The sequence below is a fragment of the Podarcis filfolensis genome (assembly GCF_964270895.1).
Source record: "Podarcis filfolensis genome assembly, chromosome: 13".
Taxonomy (NCBI): Eukaryota; Metazoa; Chordata; class Lepidosauria; order Squamata; family Lacertidae; genus Podarcis; species Podarcis filfolensis.
In genome coordinates this window covers 9261172-9281502 of record NC_139615.1, presented here as the reverse complement: position 1 = coordinate 9281502, position 20331 = coordinate 9261172, and the positions used below count along the sequence as shown (strand labels likewise).

The following is a 20331-nucleotide window of genomic DNA, read 5'->3' as shown; positions in this document are numbered from 1 at the left end:
AGTCATAGAATCATGAAGTTGAAAGGGACCACAAGGGTCATCTAGTCAAAACACATGAAATGCAAGAAACTTTTTGCCCAGTGTGGGACTTGAACCCCAAGACCTTAAGATTAAGTTTAGGTGGTTTCTGTAGCTGGAGGGAAGGTGACATCATGCCCTTTGCCTCAGGCTCCGTAATACCTCATCTCACCATGTGAGATGAGGTATTACATAATTGTGACTGCCTCTGCTCTGAAAGAGAGTCTGACTTCACTGTGACAATGGTTGGATTACCAAAATCATAAGCTGAGCCAATGGGATTGTGGCAGGAAATTGCCACAACAGCTTTGCTAACCATCACAGAGCTCAGGTCAGAAAATTACCATGTACAACATCTGTGGCTTGAAGTCAGAGTTCATAGAAGCTTTTATGCCCAAGTTGGTTGTGAGACAGTTCTAAAATTTCAAAAAGTGTGTAACTGGAGTCCAGCCACAGTTCCTAAAGGACCAGAGGCGGAAAGGGGGGAATACTATGAATATAATAGCAAAAGTGGTCAAATTCTGCTATAAATAGTAGTAGTAGTAGTAGTAGTAGTAGTAGTAGTAATAATAATAATAATAATAATAATAATAATAATAATAATAATAATATTTATACCCCACCCATCTGACTGGGTTTTCCCAGCCACTCTCGGTCACTTACAACATATATAAAAATTGTAAAACATCAGACATTAAAAATTTCCTGATACAGGGCTGCCTTCAGCTGTCTTCCTTCAAAAGAGCATAGCTGACATTCACCCCTCAAGTCTTTCCTCTTCAATCTGAGGGTGTGTTTTTTGGGGGGAGGGGGGAGTATTATAGATGTACTATATGTAATTGAAATAGGAACAAGGAGATCTATTGATTTTGGCTCAAATCTCATTCACATGCCTTAATTCTGTTTCTACATCTATTTGATCCTTTAAAAATAATAGTCCTGCCAAACAGATAAACACAGATATATAGATATGCTCTCACACACTGATGAAGCCCTTATTATGCAGTTAAATGTGTGTTTTCCTGATATTTATACAGGGCTGGACACATACCTGTTCGTGAGATCAGTCGTGCCCCAGAAAAGACAGGGTTTATGAGTGACTTTTTAGGGTAGGTAAAGGCATGTTGGGTGGATGGCAGGTTTACCATTCCATTCCAAATTGCTAAGGATTTCTGCCATAATTTTTTTTCTTTGGGGGGGGGGGTTGTAAAAGAAATAAGTTGAAAGGGGAGCAAGGAAATTTTTAGCCACCACTCTGCTTTCTGGGTGCTGCTGCACTCAGGTCCTACATACAGCTTTCCTGTAGGCATATAACAGGTTGTAGGTTGCCTGGATATTGCCAGTTGGAATATGGGATCTGTATCTTTGTACCAAAGGAAAGGGCCATCAACCTACTACAAACATTGCTGCCACTAATTCACCACCCTACAGCCTCCCTAATTTGCCAGCCACTTTGTAAAAAAAGACCACACGTGTTCAGATTTCCTCCTCTTCAGATAGTCTTTGAAGGCTTCATTGACCTTCTCATTCCTTAGACTACAAATAAAAGGGTTCAAAAATGGTGTAACCACTCCAGTAAGGACTGGAACTCCCTTCTGGACATCCCAAGATCATCCCTGGCTGCGCAAGGAGTACATGAATATTGCACTGCCATAAAAGATGGACGTGGTTCTGCTGTGAGAAGCGCAGGTTGGAAATGTCTTTTGCCGACCTTTTATGGAGTACATGTGCAAGATGGTGACAATGATGTAGACATGAGAGAGACCCATGACAGACAAGGAGATGACTAACACCAGTCCAGACAGAATGCCCTCCAGAGCCAGAAGGAGCTGCACCTGATTTCAAGGAAGTTTTATCATTGGACCATAGTCACAGAAAAAATGGTCTATGACATTATCACCACAGAAAGACAACCAAGTCAGCAAAAGCGTGGGAGCAAAGTTGTTAAGGAAAGCGTCAACATTCTTCACATTACATTGTTGTTAAATGTGTGTTGTGAAAGCTCTCAAAACTTCCTAATAACGCTAATAACACATAAACGGGGGGGGGGGGGTCCTTTTCAAAAAATTCAGTTTTTTTGGAATTTTGGAATGCTGTTCTCCAGCGAAGTAGTGGCTGCAAATGTACATATACTAGGATAAAAAGTCCATAAAAATGCACACATTCGTGACAATAAGATGTCAAAGTTCATTATATTATGATAAATTGCTTTTAAAAGAATGTAGATTAGGAAGAAATGTGCACATTAGGGGAATTTTTTTCATGAAGTCTTAAAAATATATGTAAATACAAGCTGATTTGCCAAAATTTTGTACTACTTAACTATTTAATCATATAGCTTGGCGCTGATACTACCCTAGATATCTCTCTCAGAAATAGGAATAATTGACATGTTTGCCCATAATGAAAATAAGAAAATTCTGAATACCTTTATAAAGCAAAGCAGTATAATATGCTATAATATGCCTTACCTTGGTATGATGCAGCTATCAGCACCAGATCTATAATATAGAGTTCCTGTGTCACTTAAATCTTATCATGGCTGGGTGTCTTCCATCATCCTCTCCATAGAATACTAGTGAGACAAGCTTTATTTAAAGGTCCTTGGGAGGAGGATGTTCATTCTTAAGTGGAACAAAGCTGTTTTAATTTGCACAGATTAGCCTTCTCCAACCCGTGCTCTCCACATGTTTGGACCACAGCTCCCAGCAGCCATTGCCAGATTCAGAGGGTCCCAAATTCAATCTCCAGGTTAGGAGCTGATGATTATTCCAGTCTTTCCCAGACCTATATGAAGTTGGTAGCAATTGAACCCAGGACTTTCTGTGTGCAAATCAGATGCTTTACCACTCAGCCCTCCCTGCCCCCCACAATGGAATGTGTTGCATCCAAAACAAAGGACAGGAGACAATTGGCCAAGTGCAGGTAGTCCCCAATTGTTATTTATACATATAAAACCATACACACTGGACCTGTCAGCATGTTGAGCAAAGAAAACGACGAGAAAGAGTGGGTATATATGTTGCCCAAGGACCCTTTTAGAAGATGGCAAAAATGTATCTTTCGATCTCTGTACATCAGTGGTGGTTAACTTTGGTAGGACCACAGGTTAGCTACCCTTGCTCTGTCTATAGACATCAACCCTCTCCTTTGCCTGTTTAAGTGACGGTCTGCAGTGAATAAAAATGGGTCCATTTTCTACACACCTTCCTCCCAAAGAAATGGTTTGCAGACATTTAATTTATTTAAATGAACTGTACACTCCCTTACAGTGGAGTTTACAGTTTTATGGTGAGTGTTTCAGTCTCCTGAAATAGCTATTTGCCAGTTCTTCATGCTTGCAGTGGCCTGACCGCCATCAATGGATGCTAACTTTTCCTTGTAGCCCATCTCTCCTCTCATTCCTTGAATGCTTTCCAAAAGTACTTTATAAGTATCTAAATGTGCTCTCACCCAGATATGGCTAGCTGGTATCACTGAGAGCAAAAGTAGGGAACTGAGGGTGCCGACAAGTGGTGTTTAATTTTAATTTTACTTTTCTCCAGAATACTGAAAAGGTTGTCATAAAAGTGATTTTGTCAAAGTGGAAAGTGTTTGTTCATTTCTAAAGAGAGCTGCTTTTTTCAGAAATGAATACAAATGACAACAGTTTTGCAAAGGAGTGCTGATTTAAAAGGTACAGTATATCATTTTACATTGATGTTTAAGTTAGGGGACTTGGTTTGTTAAAAAACCAACCATCCCTGTATTCATAGACTATCTAAAAGTACTGCAGGAAATTTGCTATATAATAAACTTTATACTTTATTATATATTTTCCTAAGCTCCAAGTCTACTCATTAACTTCTTAATAATAATAGTAGTAGTATCTATGCTGAAATACCTCTATGAATCAAGGTGTGCTTCTTACTCATTTTCTGGGTGGTAATTAATTCTCTAGGGATATGAATACAAGGAACAAATTTATTAAACTGTGACAGAATAATTTCTGACCTCCAGCAACCTTAGTTGATTCTAGCAGATCAGAGTCCCTTACAGCCACCCAGATTTGACTGGTTGGCATAACTGAGGGCAATTGTGAGGAACTGAGAGTGTGGGCAAGTGGTGGGAATTTAAGCAAAAAAAGATTTTTTTTTTTGCACAGTTAAAGTTGCCATAAGAGTGATTTTGACAGAGCTGGAAGTGGTTGTGAAATGCCATGAGTAGTTTCACCTCAACTCTAAACATGACATTCTACCTGTCAGAAGGAGGACCTTTGTCAAAAGCATGTTGATTTTAAATATACAGTATGTCTTTTTACACTGATGTTAAATTACACTTTTACACAGGACTTTTAAAAATCTAGTTTTCATAGGTCTTTTCATAGAGCATTGCTAGAAACTTGGCAGATAATTAATTTCAAAACTTTTTTAAACAGCTGATTAGTTCCCAAGCTCCAGTATACTTATTAACTTCTTAATAATTAAACCATCTAAGTTGAGATGCCTCCAAGGATCAAAACTTGCCTCTCACTTTAGGTTAATTAATTCTCTAAGGAATGATTGATAGGAACAAACTTCTTAAACTTTTTTTAAAATAATAATGATGATGATGTTGACCTCTAGTAACCTTGGTTGATACCAGGAAATCAGAAAACAACTGAATGAATACCAGATCTCCTTCTCATAGACCAGCATGTAGACAGGGGTGAAGTGGTCAGTTCTAAAGTGCAGGAACCTATCAGGACAGTCCCCTCCCCCAACACGGGAGTCCACAAAAGTGGGCAGGTGTGGACTATATACATCAGTGGTAGCCAAAACGGTGCCCTCCACATGAGGTTGGACTGTTGATACTGCTGTCCCTGACCAATAGCTATACATGCTGAGGCTGATGGGATTTGTAGTCCAACAACTTCTGAGGGGCATCTTATTGGTAATCCAATGACCTGCATGCAGGCACATAGACATGAGGCAAAGGACACAGAATATATTATCCAATGTATGAGGGTCAGAAAGACTGCAATTCAATGAGAGCCAGTGTGGTGTAGTGGTTAAGAGTGGTAGTCTCGTAATCTGGGGAACCGGGTTCGCGTCTCCGCTCCTCCACATGCAGCTGCTGGGTGACCTTGGGCTAGTCACACTTCTTTGAAGTCTCTCAGCCCCACTCACCTCACAGAGTGTTTGTTGTGGGGGAGGAAGGGAAAGGAGATTGTTAACCGCTTTGAGACTCCTTAAAGGGAGTGAAAGGTGGGATATCAAATCCAAATCCAATGCACGGTTTCCTGGAAAGGAGCCAGGAGTGGTTCATTCAATGGGGCAGATTGCAACAGTGAGATCACTGCCACGTACCAGGAGGGAGGGCAGGTGATGATGGTGGGGCTGTGTGGCCCCACCATCAGGGTCAATACAGCTCTCCTGCCATTGCACACATGCAGCCTTGACCTGACTGCCACCTTGCTCTTCCTCTTCTGGTAGATGACAGAAAGGTTATGATCAGCTCCACCTTACCAGGTCAGATGTTTGAGGAAATAGCTCCATAGGAATAAGCAGTGCTTACTTCTGACAGCTGTGGTTCAATGGTTCTGAAATGAAGGGAAAGAGAGGCAAGCAGCTAGGCCTTGGCCCAGCCACGCCCATACTGTGTGCTTCCATTGGTTCCGGGCTCTGATATGACTCCTAGAAACATGCCAGTTGACCCAATAAAGCAGGAAGCTGTTTATTGGACAATTAATTTAGTGTGTTTTCCTCTTCCTTCAGACTTATAAGTATGTAATGTACTTTTCATTTTTCTTTGACATTTTTTGGACTAGGATCTGGGAGATGAGGGCTCAAATCCTTGCTCAGTCTCGAGGCTCACTGGATGAAACTGAGCCATTCAAAATGTATCAGCTTTACCTACCTCAGAGAATGGTTGTATGGATGAAATAGAGAAGGCAGAACTATATATGGCATCTTGGTTGGAGGACAAGTGGGATAGCCATTAAAGCAAAAATAAAATAAACCAAATGACATTCACAGGTATTCTGCCAATGCCTTCGGAATTGTGCCATCTTGGAAATTGGACACACCACTGCTGCCATCCCAAAAGTGTTGTTCTACTTTCCAACTGGCAGTTTTATGGTGAATGTTTCAGTCTACTGAAATAGCTGTTTGCCAGTTCTTCATGCTTGCAGTGGCCTGATCACCATCAATGGATGCTAACTTTTCCTTGTAGCCCATCTCTCCTCTCTTCTCATTCCTTGAATGCTTTCCAAAAGTACTTTATAAGTATCTAAATGTGCACTCACCCAGATATGGCTAGCTGGTATCACTGAGAGCAATAGTAGGGAACTGAGGGTGCCGACAAGTGGTGTTTAATTTTAATTTTAATTTTTCCCAGAATACTGAAAAGGTTGCCATAAAAGTGATTTTGACAGAGTAGAAAGTGTTTGTGAAATACAGTGAGCAGCTTCATTTCATTTCTAAAGAGCTGCTTTTTTCAGAAATGAATACAAAGGACAACAGATTTTGTGTTGATTTAAAAGGTATATTGTTTTACACCGATGTTTATGTTAGGGGACTTGTTGTTTAAAAAAACAACACCACCACTATTTTCATAGACTATCTAAAAGTACTGCAGGAACCTTTGCTATATAATAAACTTTAAACTTTATTATATATTTTCCTAAGCTCCAAGTCTACTCATTAACTAACTAAATAATAATAATAATAATAATAATAATAATAATAATAATAATAATAATAGTAGTAGTAGTAGTAGTAGTAGTATCTATGCTGAAGTACCTCTATGAATCAAGGTGTGCTTTTTATTCATTTTCCAGGAAGTAATTAATTCTCTAGGGAATGAATTTAAGGAACAAATTTATTAAATTGTGACAGAATTATTTTGACCTCTAGTAACCTTAGTTGATTCTAGCAGATCAGAGTCCAAGAGAATGAATTCTAGATCTTCTCCTCATAGACTAACACATAGTCAGTGGTATGGTGGTCAGTTCTGATCATCCCTGACCACTGGTCCTGTTAGCTAGGGATGATGGGAGTTGTAGTCCCAAAACATCTGGGCTAGATCATGGCCTGGCAATGCCACACAGGATCATAGTGTGAAGAAGTTACAAAGCTGGTTCCTTCCATTGGTTCTGGACCCTGATAAGACTCCTAGAAACATGTCAGTTACCCCAAAAAAGCAGGACAGTACCCACCTTGCTGGACAGTATAGTGGTGTGATTTCCTTTTCCTTTTAGACTTATTTGTGTGTAATGCACTTTTTTATCCCTTATATTATGATCTGGGAGACAAGGGCTCAAATCCTCACTCAACTTTGCAGCAGGCGACACAACTATGATTTAGAATGGAGTGCAGGAGCCGCTGAATTCTAGCATCGCACAGGGTGCCACTGAGATGTGAGACCCCAAGGTCTGCCACCGGTTGTTGTGAGGATAAAATGGGAAGAATGATATACAGTGGTACCTCTGGTTATGAACTTAATTCATTCTGGAGGTCCATTCTTAACCTGAAACCGTTCTTAACCTGAGGTACCACTTTAGCTAATGGGGCCTTCCGCTGCCGCCACACGATTTCTATTCTCATCCTCGGACAAAGTTCTTAACCTGAGATACTACTTCCGGGTAACCAGAAGTGTTTGTTACTCAACGTGTTTGTAACCCAAGGTACCACTGTACACCACAATGAGCTCCTTGAAGGAATGATGGGGTATTCATTCAATGACTCATAAAACTAACAAAATGTCATTCACAGATTTTCTCTATAACTAAATAATATTTAGTTATAAATATTATTTTTCAAACTGATTTAAGCCACTGATCATATCTCATCGTAGCTCTCTCTCTGCTAATGGCAAATATCAAGAACTTCAATGCCATAAGGCTTTACAAAGATATATATTGCATCATCCCATTCATTTTCTACATCATTCACTTCGCTTGTTTTATATTGACCCTGCAGTTGCCCCCTGCCACAGAGGGGAGAAGAGCCTCAAATTATTTCCACTCATTCCACCTCCTTAAACAGTCTTTTAAGGCCTCTTTGACCTTCTGATTCCTTAGAGTATAAATAAATGGGTTTAGTAATGGTGTCACCACTGAGGTAAGGACAGCAAGTGCCATCTGGACAGCCTCAGAACGTCCCTGATTGGGCAAAGAGTACATAAAGATTGAACTGCCATAAAAGATGGAGGCAACAGTGATGTGAGATGCACAGGTAGAAAATGTCTTTTGCCGACCTTTGGCAGAATGCATGCATAAGATGGTTGCGATGATGTAGACATAAGAGACAACAGTGACCGTTAAAGAGCCAAGGAGCACCACTGAGGACAGGGCAGTCTCCACAGCCAGGAGAGCATACACGTCATTGCAGGAAAGTTTTATCATTGGGGCATAGTCGCAGAAGAAATGGTCTATAATATTAGAGCCACAGTAGGAAAGGTAAGAGAGCAAAATGATTGGGGCAAGGATAGAAAGGAAGCCACCCATCCAGCAACCCAGGACCAAATAGGCGCAGACCCATCCATTCATGATGATGGCATAGCGAAGTGGTCTGCAGATGGCAACATAGCGATCAAAGGCCATCACGGCAATAAGGATGGTTTCACTGGTAGCAAAGGAGAAGTAGAAATAGCACTGGGCCACACAGCCCAAGAAAGAGATAGCTTTGTTCAGAGAAACCATGTTCACCAGCATCTTGGGGATGATAGATATGACAAAGAAGAGCTCCATGAGTGAGAGGTTACAGAGGAAAAAGTACATGGGGGTTTGGAGACGCTGGTCCAGACATACCAGTGTGATGATGGCGATATTCCCAGCTAATGTTAGCAGGAAACTGAGAAGAAGCACCACAAAAATGAAGAGCTCCAAGCACCTAGGAAGTTGGAAGCCAATCAAGATGAACTCTGTCACCTGCTCCGGTTTGCTATGATTTCTTGGCTCCAGATTGAGCTACAAAATGGTTAAGTGGGCACACACACAAATTAAAAATGGTAGAGTTTGTAGCATTCAAGGCAGGCCACTTCCCCCCTTTCCTGGGGTTAAAAGGATACAAACACCTCTCATCTTCACCTTAAACATTCATATAAAGTCATCTTCTGCAAGCCAGTGATTATTTTTTTTCAATTATGAGAATACTTCACTTCTCATAAAACATTTTTTGTTGGTCCCACTCTTTTTGCACTGAAAGATTCCAGGCAGATTGTCCCAGTTCAGCTCTTTCTCTGAAGACTGCCTAAGAAATCAGTGGTGGACTGTTGTAGTCCTGTGCTGCCAGCCATGACAGAGCTCAATGGAGGGAGAAGTCAGCCAACCAGCCAAGTCTCAGAGGGGTACGTGCCTGGAAGCAGAGTCCATATACAAGGTCCAATCAAGTCCTAAGGTCAGGAGTATCTCAGTTCATGTAGCCAGATGATCCAGGAGGTCAAGAAAGCTGAGGGTCCAAGGCTGCAAGAAGCAGCAAGGTCTGTTCAGGAATGACAAAAGTTGTGTCCAGCACGTGATTGAGGCTGGAAACCCTACTTAAGAAAGCTGGAGCCAGCTGGTTCTCTTCAGGAGCAAGAAGGCTGATCAGCAGCAGGTGGAGTCACTTCACCTTCTGCTCCTTCAGGCTGCTGCTCAGCAGGTGAAGCTGACTCCTGGCCCATGACACAGACATAGGAGCCCCACTGTTATGTACTGAGTTGAATATGATCCAAACCACAGCAGTCTGATTGGTCCTAGAACAATAGGATCCAAAAGGCAGCAGTCTGATTGGTCCTAGAACAATAGGATTCAGAATGCAGCAGTCTGATTGGTCCTAGAACAATGCAGCAGTATGATTGGTTGGCAGGAACCACCCAATCATGCTCCAGATAGAAGTGAATCCACAACTTGATTGGCTTACAGTAGAATTCTGGAATTAGCCAATCATGTGCAGCCCATTGTGTAAATAATGTATATAAAGCAGATACTTTGAGGGGACTTTCATTCATTCATTCCTCCTCACCACTATGAGCTGAATAAAGAGCATGAAATCACTTTGCGACTCTGAGTATATTTCACTGGCGACGAAGGTGGGATCCCGCTGAGCTGACTGCCACACACAGCACCGCAGCACCGCCACCTGCCGCACCACTGCCTCACACCGTGTATCCAGGCTTCAGCTCCGGGACACAAGGAACTCAGAATGGCAACCGACAGCAGCTTCTCACCGTTCAACCCAGCATCTGGAGACTGGGAAGCGTACGCCTCCCGTTTCACCTTCCTCCTAGAAGCCAAAGGGGTCACCGATGAAGAAGACGCCAAGAAGAGGGCAATATTCTTCAGCATCTGCGGAGAGGAGACGTTTGAAATCGCCCGGGCTCTCCTTGCACCCGAAGACGTCGCTACTGTTCCATACAAAACAATAATGGAACAGCTGAAGGGGCACTTTTCGCCACAGCCCTCTGTGGTGGCTCGTCGAAATGCCTTCTATGCAAAGCGGCAAGCCCCTGGGGAAACCATAACTGGGTTTGTGACCTCTCTCCGCCAAGCTGCCCGGTTCTGCAACTTCTCAGAGCTGGAGAACATGCTTTGTGACCGCCTCGTCGGTGGCCTGAAGGATGAGAAGCTGCAACGACGCCTCTACGCTAAGAAGGACCTAACGTTCCAGGTCGCTCTGGAGGAGGCCCTGGCAACGGAAGCTGCCGAGAGGTCAACGCAAGAGGCATGGCCGAGACAGCCGTCCCAACCGAGGGTCCACCACGAAGACCTCACTGACGACTCAGGATCCAACAGGGAGGAGGTGCACCGAGTACAGCAGCGCACTCAAGCAGCCCACATACCACAGCTGCCTCGACAAGAAGGAGGGAACTGCGCAAGCTGTGGAGAAAGTCACGAGAGGAGGACCTGCCGTTTCCGCAACGCAGAGTGCAGGCAGTGCAGAAAATTGGGACACATCGCCCGGGTGTGTCGAGCTCGGCCCACCCGACGCCAGGCATCAGATGACCAATCCAAGAGCCCCAGGTCCCGGGGCCCAACACACCAAGGCAACTCGACGGAGCTCACGGACTTCCAGGTATACCAGTTGCCCCACCCCAACGTAGAGAAAATTTATGTAGAGGTACAGATAGAGGGGGCCCCATGCCGCATGGAGCTTGACACGGGTTCAACTCTATCCATAATCTCGGCAAGGACCTTAAGGAAACTGTGTCCTACTGGGGGTCCCAAACTCAGGCCGGCCCCATTCACCCTCCGGGACTTCCAGAAACGTAAGGTCCCCACAATGGGGGTGGGGACCTTCAGGGTGCAATACTGAGGGCGGACGCGGCAACTGGACTTGCTTGTGGTCAAGGGCCCCTACATTAGCTTACTGGGATTGGCATGGTTTGGACCACTGGGGCTAGCCGTCACCGGGGTGAACCACACTACCTTACAAGTGGACGTGGACGCCATATGCAAGGAATTTCCGGGGGTTTTTGATGGGAAATTGGGACAGTATACGGGCCCCCCCCCCATTGCTCTACAGCTTGACCCCGCAGTACGACCAGTCAGGCTCAAGGCCCGCCGGGTCCCGTTCGCCCTGAAACCCCGTATAGACGAGGAATTGGACCGACTCGTGGAGCAAGGAGTGCTGGAGCCGGTGCCTAATGCCCCCTGGGAAACCCCAATCGTCACACCCGTCAAGCCGAATGGTTCGGTCCGCATCTGCGCAGACTACAAATGTACCATAAACAAGGCCCTCACGGCCCATGCATACCCAGTGCCAGTGGTCAGCCATGTCCTTGCCACCCTGGCTGGGTCGAAAATTTTTCACCCACCCGAGTATATTTCACCCACCCAATAAAATAATTGAGGGGGCACCCCCCCCAAGTTGATGGACATTGCCATTCAAATGGTGTGTGTGCACCATGTCATGTGATCAGTTATGTGGGGTGGGGTTGACCTACCACCCCCTCAATATTTTCTTCAAGTTGGCACCCCTGGTGGTGGAGACATTGTTTAATTGCATTGAACCATCACACTATGTGTAACAGGAATATAAGAGGTATACATGAATGATTAAATTTAGAACCGCCTGATGTTTATGTGGGGGGATTGTTCTTCTTTTAATTTTAATTGAATACCCCCCTTTAAAGAATCCCCATTAGTCTTCATATCAAATGTCCATGTGTATTGAATACTCTACAACAAACTGAACATACAACATGCTGGGTTGTACCAATCTCCTTTGTTTATACTCACAGAACCCCATTTTACCTGGAAGGGCATTCAAACAGCAGACTGGACAAAGGGACAGATATTTTCAATTCCGCTTCCACTTATCATCCACATGTGGATCCCTGAAATATTTGTCAGGTGTAGATACTCCAGTGATTCAGACAGCCTTCTGTAGGTTGATGAACACAATTTGTTACAGCCTCTGCCTTCTCTCCTGCAGTCAGTGTTAACATTTATTGGCCATATCAAGGTAATGAATGCAGTTGGTTCTTTTGGTTCTTGCCATGGCTTTGTATAGTGTCTTTCTCCTTTACACAGTATGAATTATCAGTAAGATGAAGCTTATATGAAGGCACTTGGGGATCCTAGAATGCAACAACTGATTGGCTTGCAGGAAAAGACCAATCAGGCTCCAGGTGGAAGTTAACCAGCCTATTAGGCTGATAGGATCGTAGAATGCAACAACTGATTGGTCTGCAGGAAAAGACCAATCAGGCTCCACAAGGGAAGCAGAATCAGCCAATCAGACGGGACTTGTTGTGTAAATCAGTGTTTCCCAACCTTGTGCCTCCAGCTGTTTTTGAACTACAACTCCCATCATCCCTGACTAGCAAGACCAGTGGCAAGGGATGATGGGAATTGTAGTCCAAAAACAGCTGGAGGCACAAGGTTGGGAAACACTGGTGTAAATAATGTATATAAAAGCCTTAGGTTTGGGGGGCAATTCAATCACTGTTTTACAAGCTGCAATAAAGAGCATGAAATCACTACAGGACTCCGAGTATATTTCAGAAACCAACACAGGTCATCCAAAATGTGAAGTTAAATGTATCTCTCTAGGTTTACAGGAATCATTTTAAAAAGAAATAGTAGCCACAGGTCAGGGAGACATCGGGTTGGGGACTATAGGATACAGGGGTGTGGGGTGCTAACCTTTCCCTTCTGGCTTTGGTCACAATGACTCAGGGTCCATTCCATGATTCTATGATTCTATGAAAATACTCTCCCACACCCGCCAGTCTCTATTGGCATTTAGAAGAAAGCTCCCATTTGAGTCAAAGAAAGGGGCTGGAGAGAGATTTGGGTAAATAGCTGGGAAGGAAATGGTTAAACACCTTCCATTCCCTCCATAGTTGTGAGCTGAATCATCATCATCACGTTATGATGCAAGCATTTTAATATTTTTAAAATATTAACAATGTTGACCCTGATTTTTATTATTATTAAAAGTATATCACTTAGACCTCAGTTATGAATTTTATAGCATTGCTATCTAATTCTTACATTCTTATCTCACCATTCCATGAATGGTTCCTGCCCCCATTTTATCTTCACAACAGTGAAGGATGTTAAGCTGAGAGAGAGTACCTGGCCCAAGGAAAGTTTCTGAGTTCTCTGGGGATATGAACCTTGCCCTCCTGGGTTTAAGCTCACCATGCCCTGCCCTAGATGCAACATGGCCTCTTTATTTCACTCCCCCATTTCAAGTACGGAGTCCGTAGAATCAAAACAAGAGAGGATTAAATTAGTCATCTGTTACTCAGAATACATAGATCTTCTGGGAACCTATAATGTTGTGGGAACCTATAATGAGCCACAAATCTGACAAAACTAGATCTCCGTTCGTCAATATTTCTATACAGCTTTCAAATATAAACAAGAAAGGAGATATTAGGGGGCTAATCATTCACAAATGTTGTCCACGGTCCTTTACACTGCAGTTGGCACAGCCACAATATGGAAGGCATGAAATAATTTGCAAGGTAAGCTTTAGGAAGGAGAGGTGGCTCAGATCCTTTGTCAGGAATGGGGAGGCTGTGGCTCTGCAGATCCTTTTGGACTTCAGCTCCCACACTGCTTGACCATTGGCCATGCTGGCTGGGGCTGGTGGGAGCTGAAGTCCAACAACTTCTGGAAGACCTTAGGTCCACCAGCCATCTTAATTTAAAATGGACCCCCTATCTTTCTACCCACAGTTATCTGGATATACAATGCACATTGTAATGTTTCTGCAGTTTTCCATGATAGTGGGAATGCCATTTGGAACCTGACAGTCTGACTTCATAGTTCCTGCAAAGAGCTTAAAATGGTGCACATGGTTCTCTCGTTCCCATTCTTCATCACAACAAACCTGAGAAGTTGATTAGGCCAAGGTTCATGACTGTGTCAGGATTTCAACTCAAGTTTCCCAGGCCCTAGTCCAACACACTAAACACTGCACCATGCTGGTTCTTTTCCAAAGGTGACACACTTTAGAGTTACTGCGAGGATGCGGAGAAAAGATTTTCAGTAGCTTGGAATTTTATACCTATCCACCAAGATAAAAAGCACACACAAGCTTAGATTCCTCCCTTTCTCCTCTTCCACGCACCTCTGCCTTTCTTATGCTTTACTCTTCTAGCCATGTGTGTGTGTGTGTGTGTGTGTGTGTGTGCGTGTGTGTGTGTCTGTCTGTCTAAATATAGTAAAGGTCGGCATCAATTTTCCTACTTTGTGTGTTTTCCTCATGTTTTGTAGGGGCCATAGCCCAGCAGTAGAGATAATGGTTATCTTGATTGAACTCAATCCTCAACATCAACACCATTAAGTAATTTCGATTGGCATATTTTAACTTGGGGGTTGCACATGCAATTGTCGACAGCTCTGTAGTGACTAAAATGATTATGAACATTTATTCATTTATGTGTTTACTTATATTTATCACGCCATTCATCCAAAGATCACAGGGTGGTTCACAACATTGTTTATTTATTTCAATGTTATGTATTTCTGTCCATCACTTTCTTCTCCCACCCCATCTCCAGTTCTAAAGAAGGCATGAAGTACAACCAAACAACAGTCAGTGAGTTTATCCTTCTGGGCTTCACCGACATCCGGAAACTGCAGTTCCTGTTATTCACCACCCTTCTCTTTTCCTACCTTCTGGCCATCCTAGGCAATGCTGTGATTATCACGGTTGCTCAAATAGATCACCGGCTACACACTCCTATGTATTTCTTCCTCCAGAATTTCTCTTTCTTAGAAATTGGCTTCACCACAGCAATAATTCCCCAAACCTTGGTCCATCTTTCAACCGGCAATAAAAACATCACTTACATTGGTTGCATGATACAGTCCTTCTTATATTTCCAACTGGGAACTACCGAGTTCTTCCTCTTAGCTGTCATGTCCTACGATTGATATGTAGCCATCTGCAATCCCTTGCGATATCCAGCCATCATGAACCATTACTTATGCATCATGCTGGTTGTGTTTTGTTGGGTTGGCAGTTTTCTCCTGATCATTGGTCCATGGGTGCTTTTCCTACAGTTTCCAATATGCAAGTCCAACGTCCTTGACCACTTCTTCTGTGACAATACACCGTTGATCAAACTCGTTTGTGGGGACACATCACTTTTGGAATTCTTTGGGTTCATCACTGCTGTGCTTTCTGTGCTGGGAAGCTTGACAATTGCAGTAATGTCATATGTCAAGATAATCCAAACCATCTTACATTTCCCCACTGCCACAGGGAGACAGAAGGCCTTTTCCACTTGTGCCTCTCACTTCATTGTGGTGTCCATCACCTACGGGAGCTGCATCTTCCTTTATATCAAACCAACACAGAGCAGCAAAGTGGAGTTTGGCAAAATGGTGGCTGTCCTCAATACTGTTGTGTCCCCTTTGCTCAACCCTTTCATCTACAGCTTGAGAAACAAACAGGTTCAGGAGGCCTTGAAAAATTTGTTTGGGCAACTCAAAACCATTGCTAAGGGACCAGGGGCCATCTGAAAAGAAACTGTGAAAAGAGATCATCTGAAAAGAGACTGTGAAAGGAAATGGGCATTGTATTATTCTTCAGAAGTATCCATCTTTGCAGAAGCTCTGCCTAGAAAAATTAGTGTTACACTCCATCTTGAAACATCATCATTACCAATTCTTTTTTCTGGGGGGACACAACGTTACGCATAACCCTAATCATTTTGTGAATGTTTGTACAGTGGTACCTCGGGTTACATATGCTTCAGGTTACATACGCTTCAGGTTACAGACTCCGCTAACCCAGAAATATTACCTGAGGTTAAGGACTTTGCTTCCGGATGAGAACAGAAATTGTGCAGCAGCGGCGCAGCGGCAGCAGGAGACCCCATAAGCTAAAGTGGTGCTTCAGGTTAAGAACAGTTTCAAGTTAAGAACAGATCTCCAGAACAAATTAAGTACTTAACCTGAGGTACCACTGTACTTTTGTCCATTTGCTGTATTTATTTTTCCCAATTTGAACTACAAAATGGTGATTTTCTTGAGTCAAAACAAGAGTACCCCTAAACATTTTTAGGAACAAGAAAACACTGATCATTACTATTATTGTTCTTTAATTCTGTTAAAAAAATGTATTATTTAATTTAATTTCATTAAACAGACAAACATATCCATATACTGCATACTGTTCTTGAAGATGTATTATATATTATCTTCTATAGCACAAGTTCTACTTTGAATTAGGCTTTGCCAGCATCCTGTAGTTGAGATGGTTTTTCATGCAATTCCATAATTTGAGATTGAGGAAAGTAACATTTCCCGCACCTGCCAATGCCAAATGATGTGCTTGTTCCCTGCCACCAACCCCAAAGCTGATGGTTTTGAACATAGCTCTTCTCATTTGCAAATTTGGTAAGGAAACAGGTGTTGTGAAAGCCACCCATCATGAGTTGGTTCAGATGGTCTTGCTCTGGACTTCCTGAATTGAACAAGGATTTGGATTATTTGGCCTAAAAGCTATAAAGAGAGGTTTTGCGAACCAAGGAAGGTTTTCTTTTTCCCCTTTTTCCTTTTTAAAAACTATTTGTTCCAGCTTTTGACATGCCCAAGAAGTATCATGGGCCTATTTGAGTTGGTTCACACTTATCCCTCCTCTCTTTCTTTTGAATTACACCAGTTAATTTGTCCTTTATTAAATAAATGTCTGCAGTCAAAAAGCACCTTTAAAAGCATCTTTAACTTGCATGTTCCTCAGGCTGTACACAAAGGGGTCATAAGAGGACACAACACATAATTAAGAAATGACACTACTTTGTTGAAATTATGCCTATCACCCTAATAGTATGATGTACATAGAGATGCAGCTTCCATAGGTGACAGTGACAACAGTGATGTGGGAAGCACAGTGGAAAAGGCCTTCTGCCTCCTTGCAGCAGTTGGGATGTGGAGAACAGTTGATATTATATTCACATAGGACACAACAGTGATAGGTAAAGTCCACAGTAGTGTAAACACTGAAAGAATAAAGGTGGAGAGCTCCAGAAAAGGTGTGTCACCACAGAGAAGATGGAGTAATGGTTTGCTGTCACAGAAGAAATGGTCAATGATGTTTGAGTCACAAAAAGGAAATTGAAGGAATAGCATAGTTGGGGCCAAAATCACAGCAAGCGACCCAATCCAAGAGAACAGCACCAAAAGTGTGCAGAACATCTCGTTCATGTTGGTGGTGTACCTTAGGGGATTGCAGATGGCCACATATCAGTCAAAGGACATCACAGTTAGTAGGAAGAAATCTGTGGTTCCCAGGAAGAAATAGAAAAACAATTGACTTATACATCCAGCATACGAGATTGTTTTCCTGCCAGTTAGAAAGTTGAACAACACTTTTGGGATGGCAGCAGTGGTGTGTCCAATTTCCAAGTTGGCACAATTCCAAAAGCCATTTGTTTTATTTTGTTTTTGCTTTAATGGCTATCCCACATGTCCTCCAACCAAAATGCCATATATAGTTCTGCCTTCTGTATTTTATCCATACCACCATTCTCTGAGGTAGGTAAAGCTGATACATTTTGAATGGCTCAATTTCATCCAGTGAGCCTCGAGACTGAGCAAGGATTTGAGCCCTCATGTCCCAGATCCTAGTCCAAAAAATGTCAAAGAAAAATGAAAAGTCCATTACATACTTATTAGTCTGAAGGAAGAGGAAATCACACTAGTTTATTGTCCAATAAACAGCTTCCTGCTTTATTGGGTCAACTGGCATGTTTCTAGGAGTCATATCAGAGCCCAGAACCAATGGAAGCACACAGTACGGGCCTCTGTGGCATGGCTGGGCCAAAGCCTAGTTGCTTACCTCTCTTTCCCTTCATTTCAGAACCATTGAACCATAGCTGTCAGAAGTAAGCACCGCCTATTCCTATGGAGCTAACTCCTCAAACATCTGACCTGGTAAGGTGGAGCTGAGCATAGCATAGCCTTTCTGTCATCTACCAGAAGAGGAAGAGCAAGGTGGCAGTCAGGTAGAGGCTGCATGTGTGCAATGGCAGGAGAGCTGTATTGACCCTGATGGTGGGGCCACAGAGCCCCACCATCATCACCTGCCCTCCCTCCTGGTATGTGGCAGTGATCTCACTGTTGCAATCTGCCCCACTGAATGAACCACTCCTAACTCCTTTCCAGGAAACCGTGCATTGGATTGCAGTCTTTCTGACAACAACAACAACAACAACAACAACAACAACAACAACAATAATAATAATAATAATTTATTTATACCCCACCCATCTGGCTGGGCTTCCCCAGCCACTCTGGGCGGCTTCCAAAAAAATATTAAAATACTGTGATACATCAAACATTAAAAGCTTCCCTAAACAGGGCTGCCTTCAGATGTCTTCTAAAAGTCTGGTAGTTGTTGTTCTCTTTGACATCTGGTGGGAGGGCGTTCCACAGGGAGGGCGCCACTACCGAGAAGGCCCTCTGCCTGGTTCCCTGTAACTTGGCTTCTCGCAGTGAGGGAACTGCCAGAAGGCCCTCTGTGCTGGACCTCAGTGTCCGGGTAGAACGATGGGGGTGGAGACGCACCTTCAGATACATTGGATAATACATTCTGTGTCCTTTGCCTCATGTGTATGTGCCTGTATGCAGATCATGGATTACCAATAAGATGCCCCTCAGAAGTTGTTGGACTACAAATCCCATCAGCCTCAGCATGTATAGCTATTGGTCAGGGACAGCAGTATCAACAATCCAACTTCATGTGGAGGGCACTGTTTTGGCTACCACTGATGTATATAGTCCCCACCTGCCCACTTTTGTGGACTCCTGTGTTGGGGGGGGCTGTCCTGATAGGTTCCTGCGCTTTAGAACTGACCACTTCACCACTGTCTACATGCTGGTCTATGAGAAGGAGATCTGGTATCCATTCAGTTGTTTTCTGATTTCCTGGTATCAACCAAGGTTACTAGAGGTCAACATCATCATCATTATTATTTTAAAAAAGTTTAAGAAGTTTGTTCCTAGCAATCATTCCCTAGAGAATTAATTACCCAAAAGTGAGAGGCAAGCTTTGATCCTTGAAGGCATCTCAACTTAGATGGTTTAATTTTTAAGAAGTTAATAAGATATGACAAAGAAGAGCTCCATGAGTGAGAGGTTACAGAGGAAAAAGTACATGGGGGTTTGGAGACGCTGGTCCAGACATACCAGTGTGATGATGGCGATATTCCCAGCTAATTTTAGCAGGAAACGGAGAAGAAGCACCACAAAAATGAAGAGCTCCAAGCACCTAGGAAGTTGGAAGCTAATCAAGATGAACTCTGTCACCTGCTCCGGTTTGCTATGATTTCTTGGCTCCAGATTGAGCTACAAAATGGTTAAGTGGGCACACACACAAATTAAAAATGGTAGAGTTTGTAGCATTCAAGGCAGGCCACTTCCCCCCTTTCCTGGGGTTAAAAGGATACAAACACCTCTCATCTTCACCTTAAACATTCATATAAAGTCATCTTCTGCAAGCCAGTGATTATTTTTTTTTCAATTATGAGAATACTTCACTTCTCATAAAACATTTTTTGTTGGTCCCACTCTTTTTGCACTGAAAGATTCCAGGCAGATTGTCCCAGTTCAGCTCTTTCTCTGAAGACTGCCTAAGAAATCAGTGGTGGACTGTTGTAGTCCTGTGCTGCCAGCCATGACAGAGCTCAATGGAGGGAGAAGTCAGCCAACCAGCCAAGTCTCAGAGGGGTACGTGCCTGGAAGCAGAGTCCATATACAAGGTCCAATCAAGTCCTAAGGTCAGGAGTATCTCAGTTCATGTAGCCAGTCGATCCAGTAGGTCAAGAAAGCTGAGGGTCCAAGGCTGCAAGAAGCAGCAAGGTCTGTTCAGGAATGACAAAAGTTGTGTCCAGCACGTGATTGAG

The 20331-nt window shown here is 43.1% G+C and overlaps 1 protein-coding gene and 1 pseudogene across 2 annotated transcripts; one reads left to right on the top strand and one right to left on the bottom strand.

Moving 5' to 3' along the window:
* Positions 1–7993: 7993 nt before the first annotated feature.
* On the bottom strand, positions 7994–8728 carry LOC310748698 (olfactory receptor 6M1-like; the record flags this gene model as incomplete). Its single annotated transcript, XM_083584542.1, has 1 exon — positions 7994–8728. The coding sequence occupies one exon, from the start codon at positions 8726–8728 to the stop codon at positions 7994–7996; it is 735 nt and encodes a 244-aa protein (XP_083440668.1).
* A 6264-nt stretch (positions 8729–14992) lies between these two features.
* LOC310748511 (olfactory receptor 6E1-like) lies at positions 14993–15946 on the top strand (annotated as a pseudogene). The gene has a single exon. The product of its transcript is annotated as an olfactory receptor 6E1-like (transcript).
* Positions 15947–20331: the final 4385 nt, after the last annotated feature.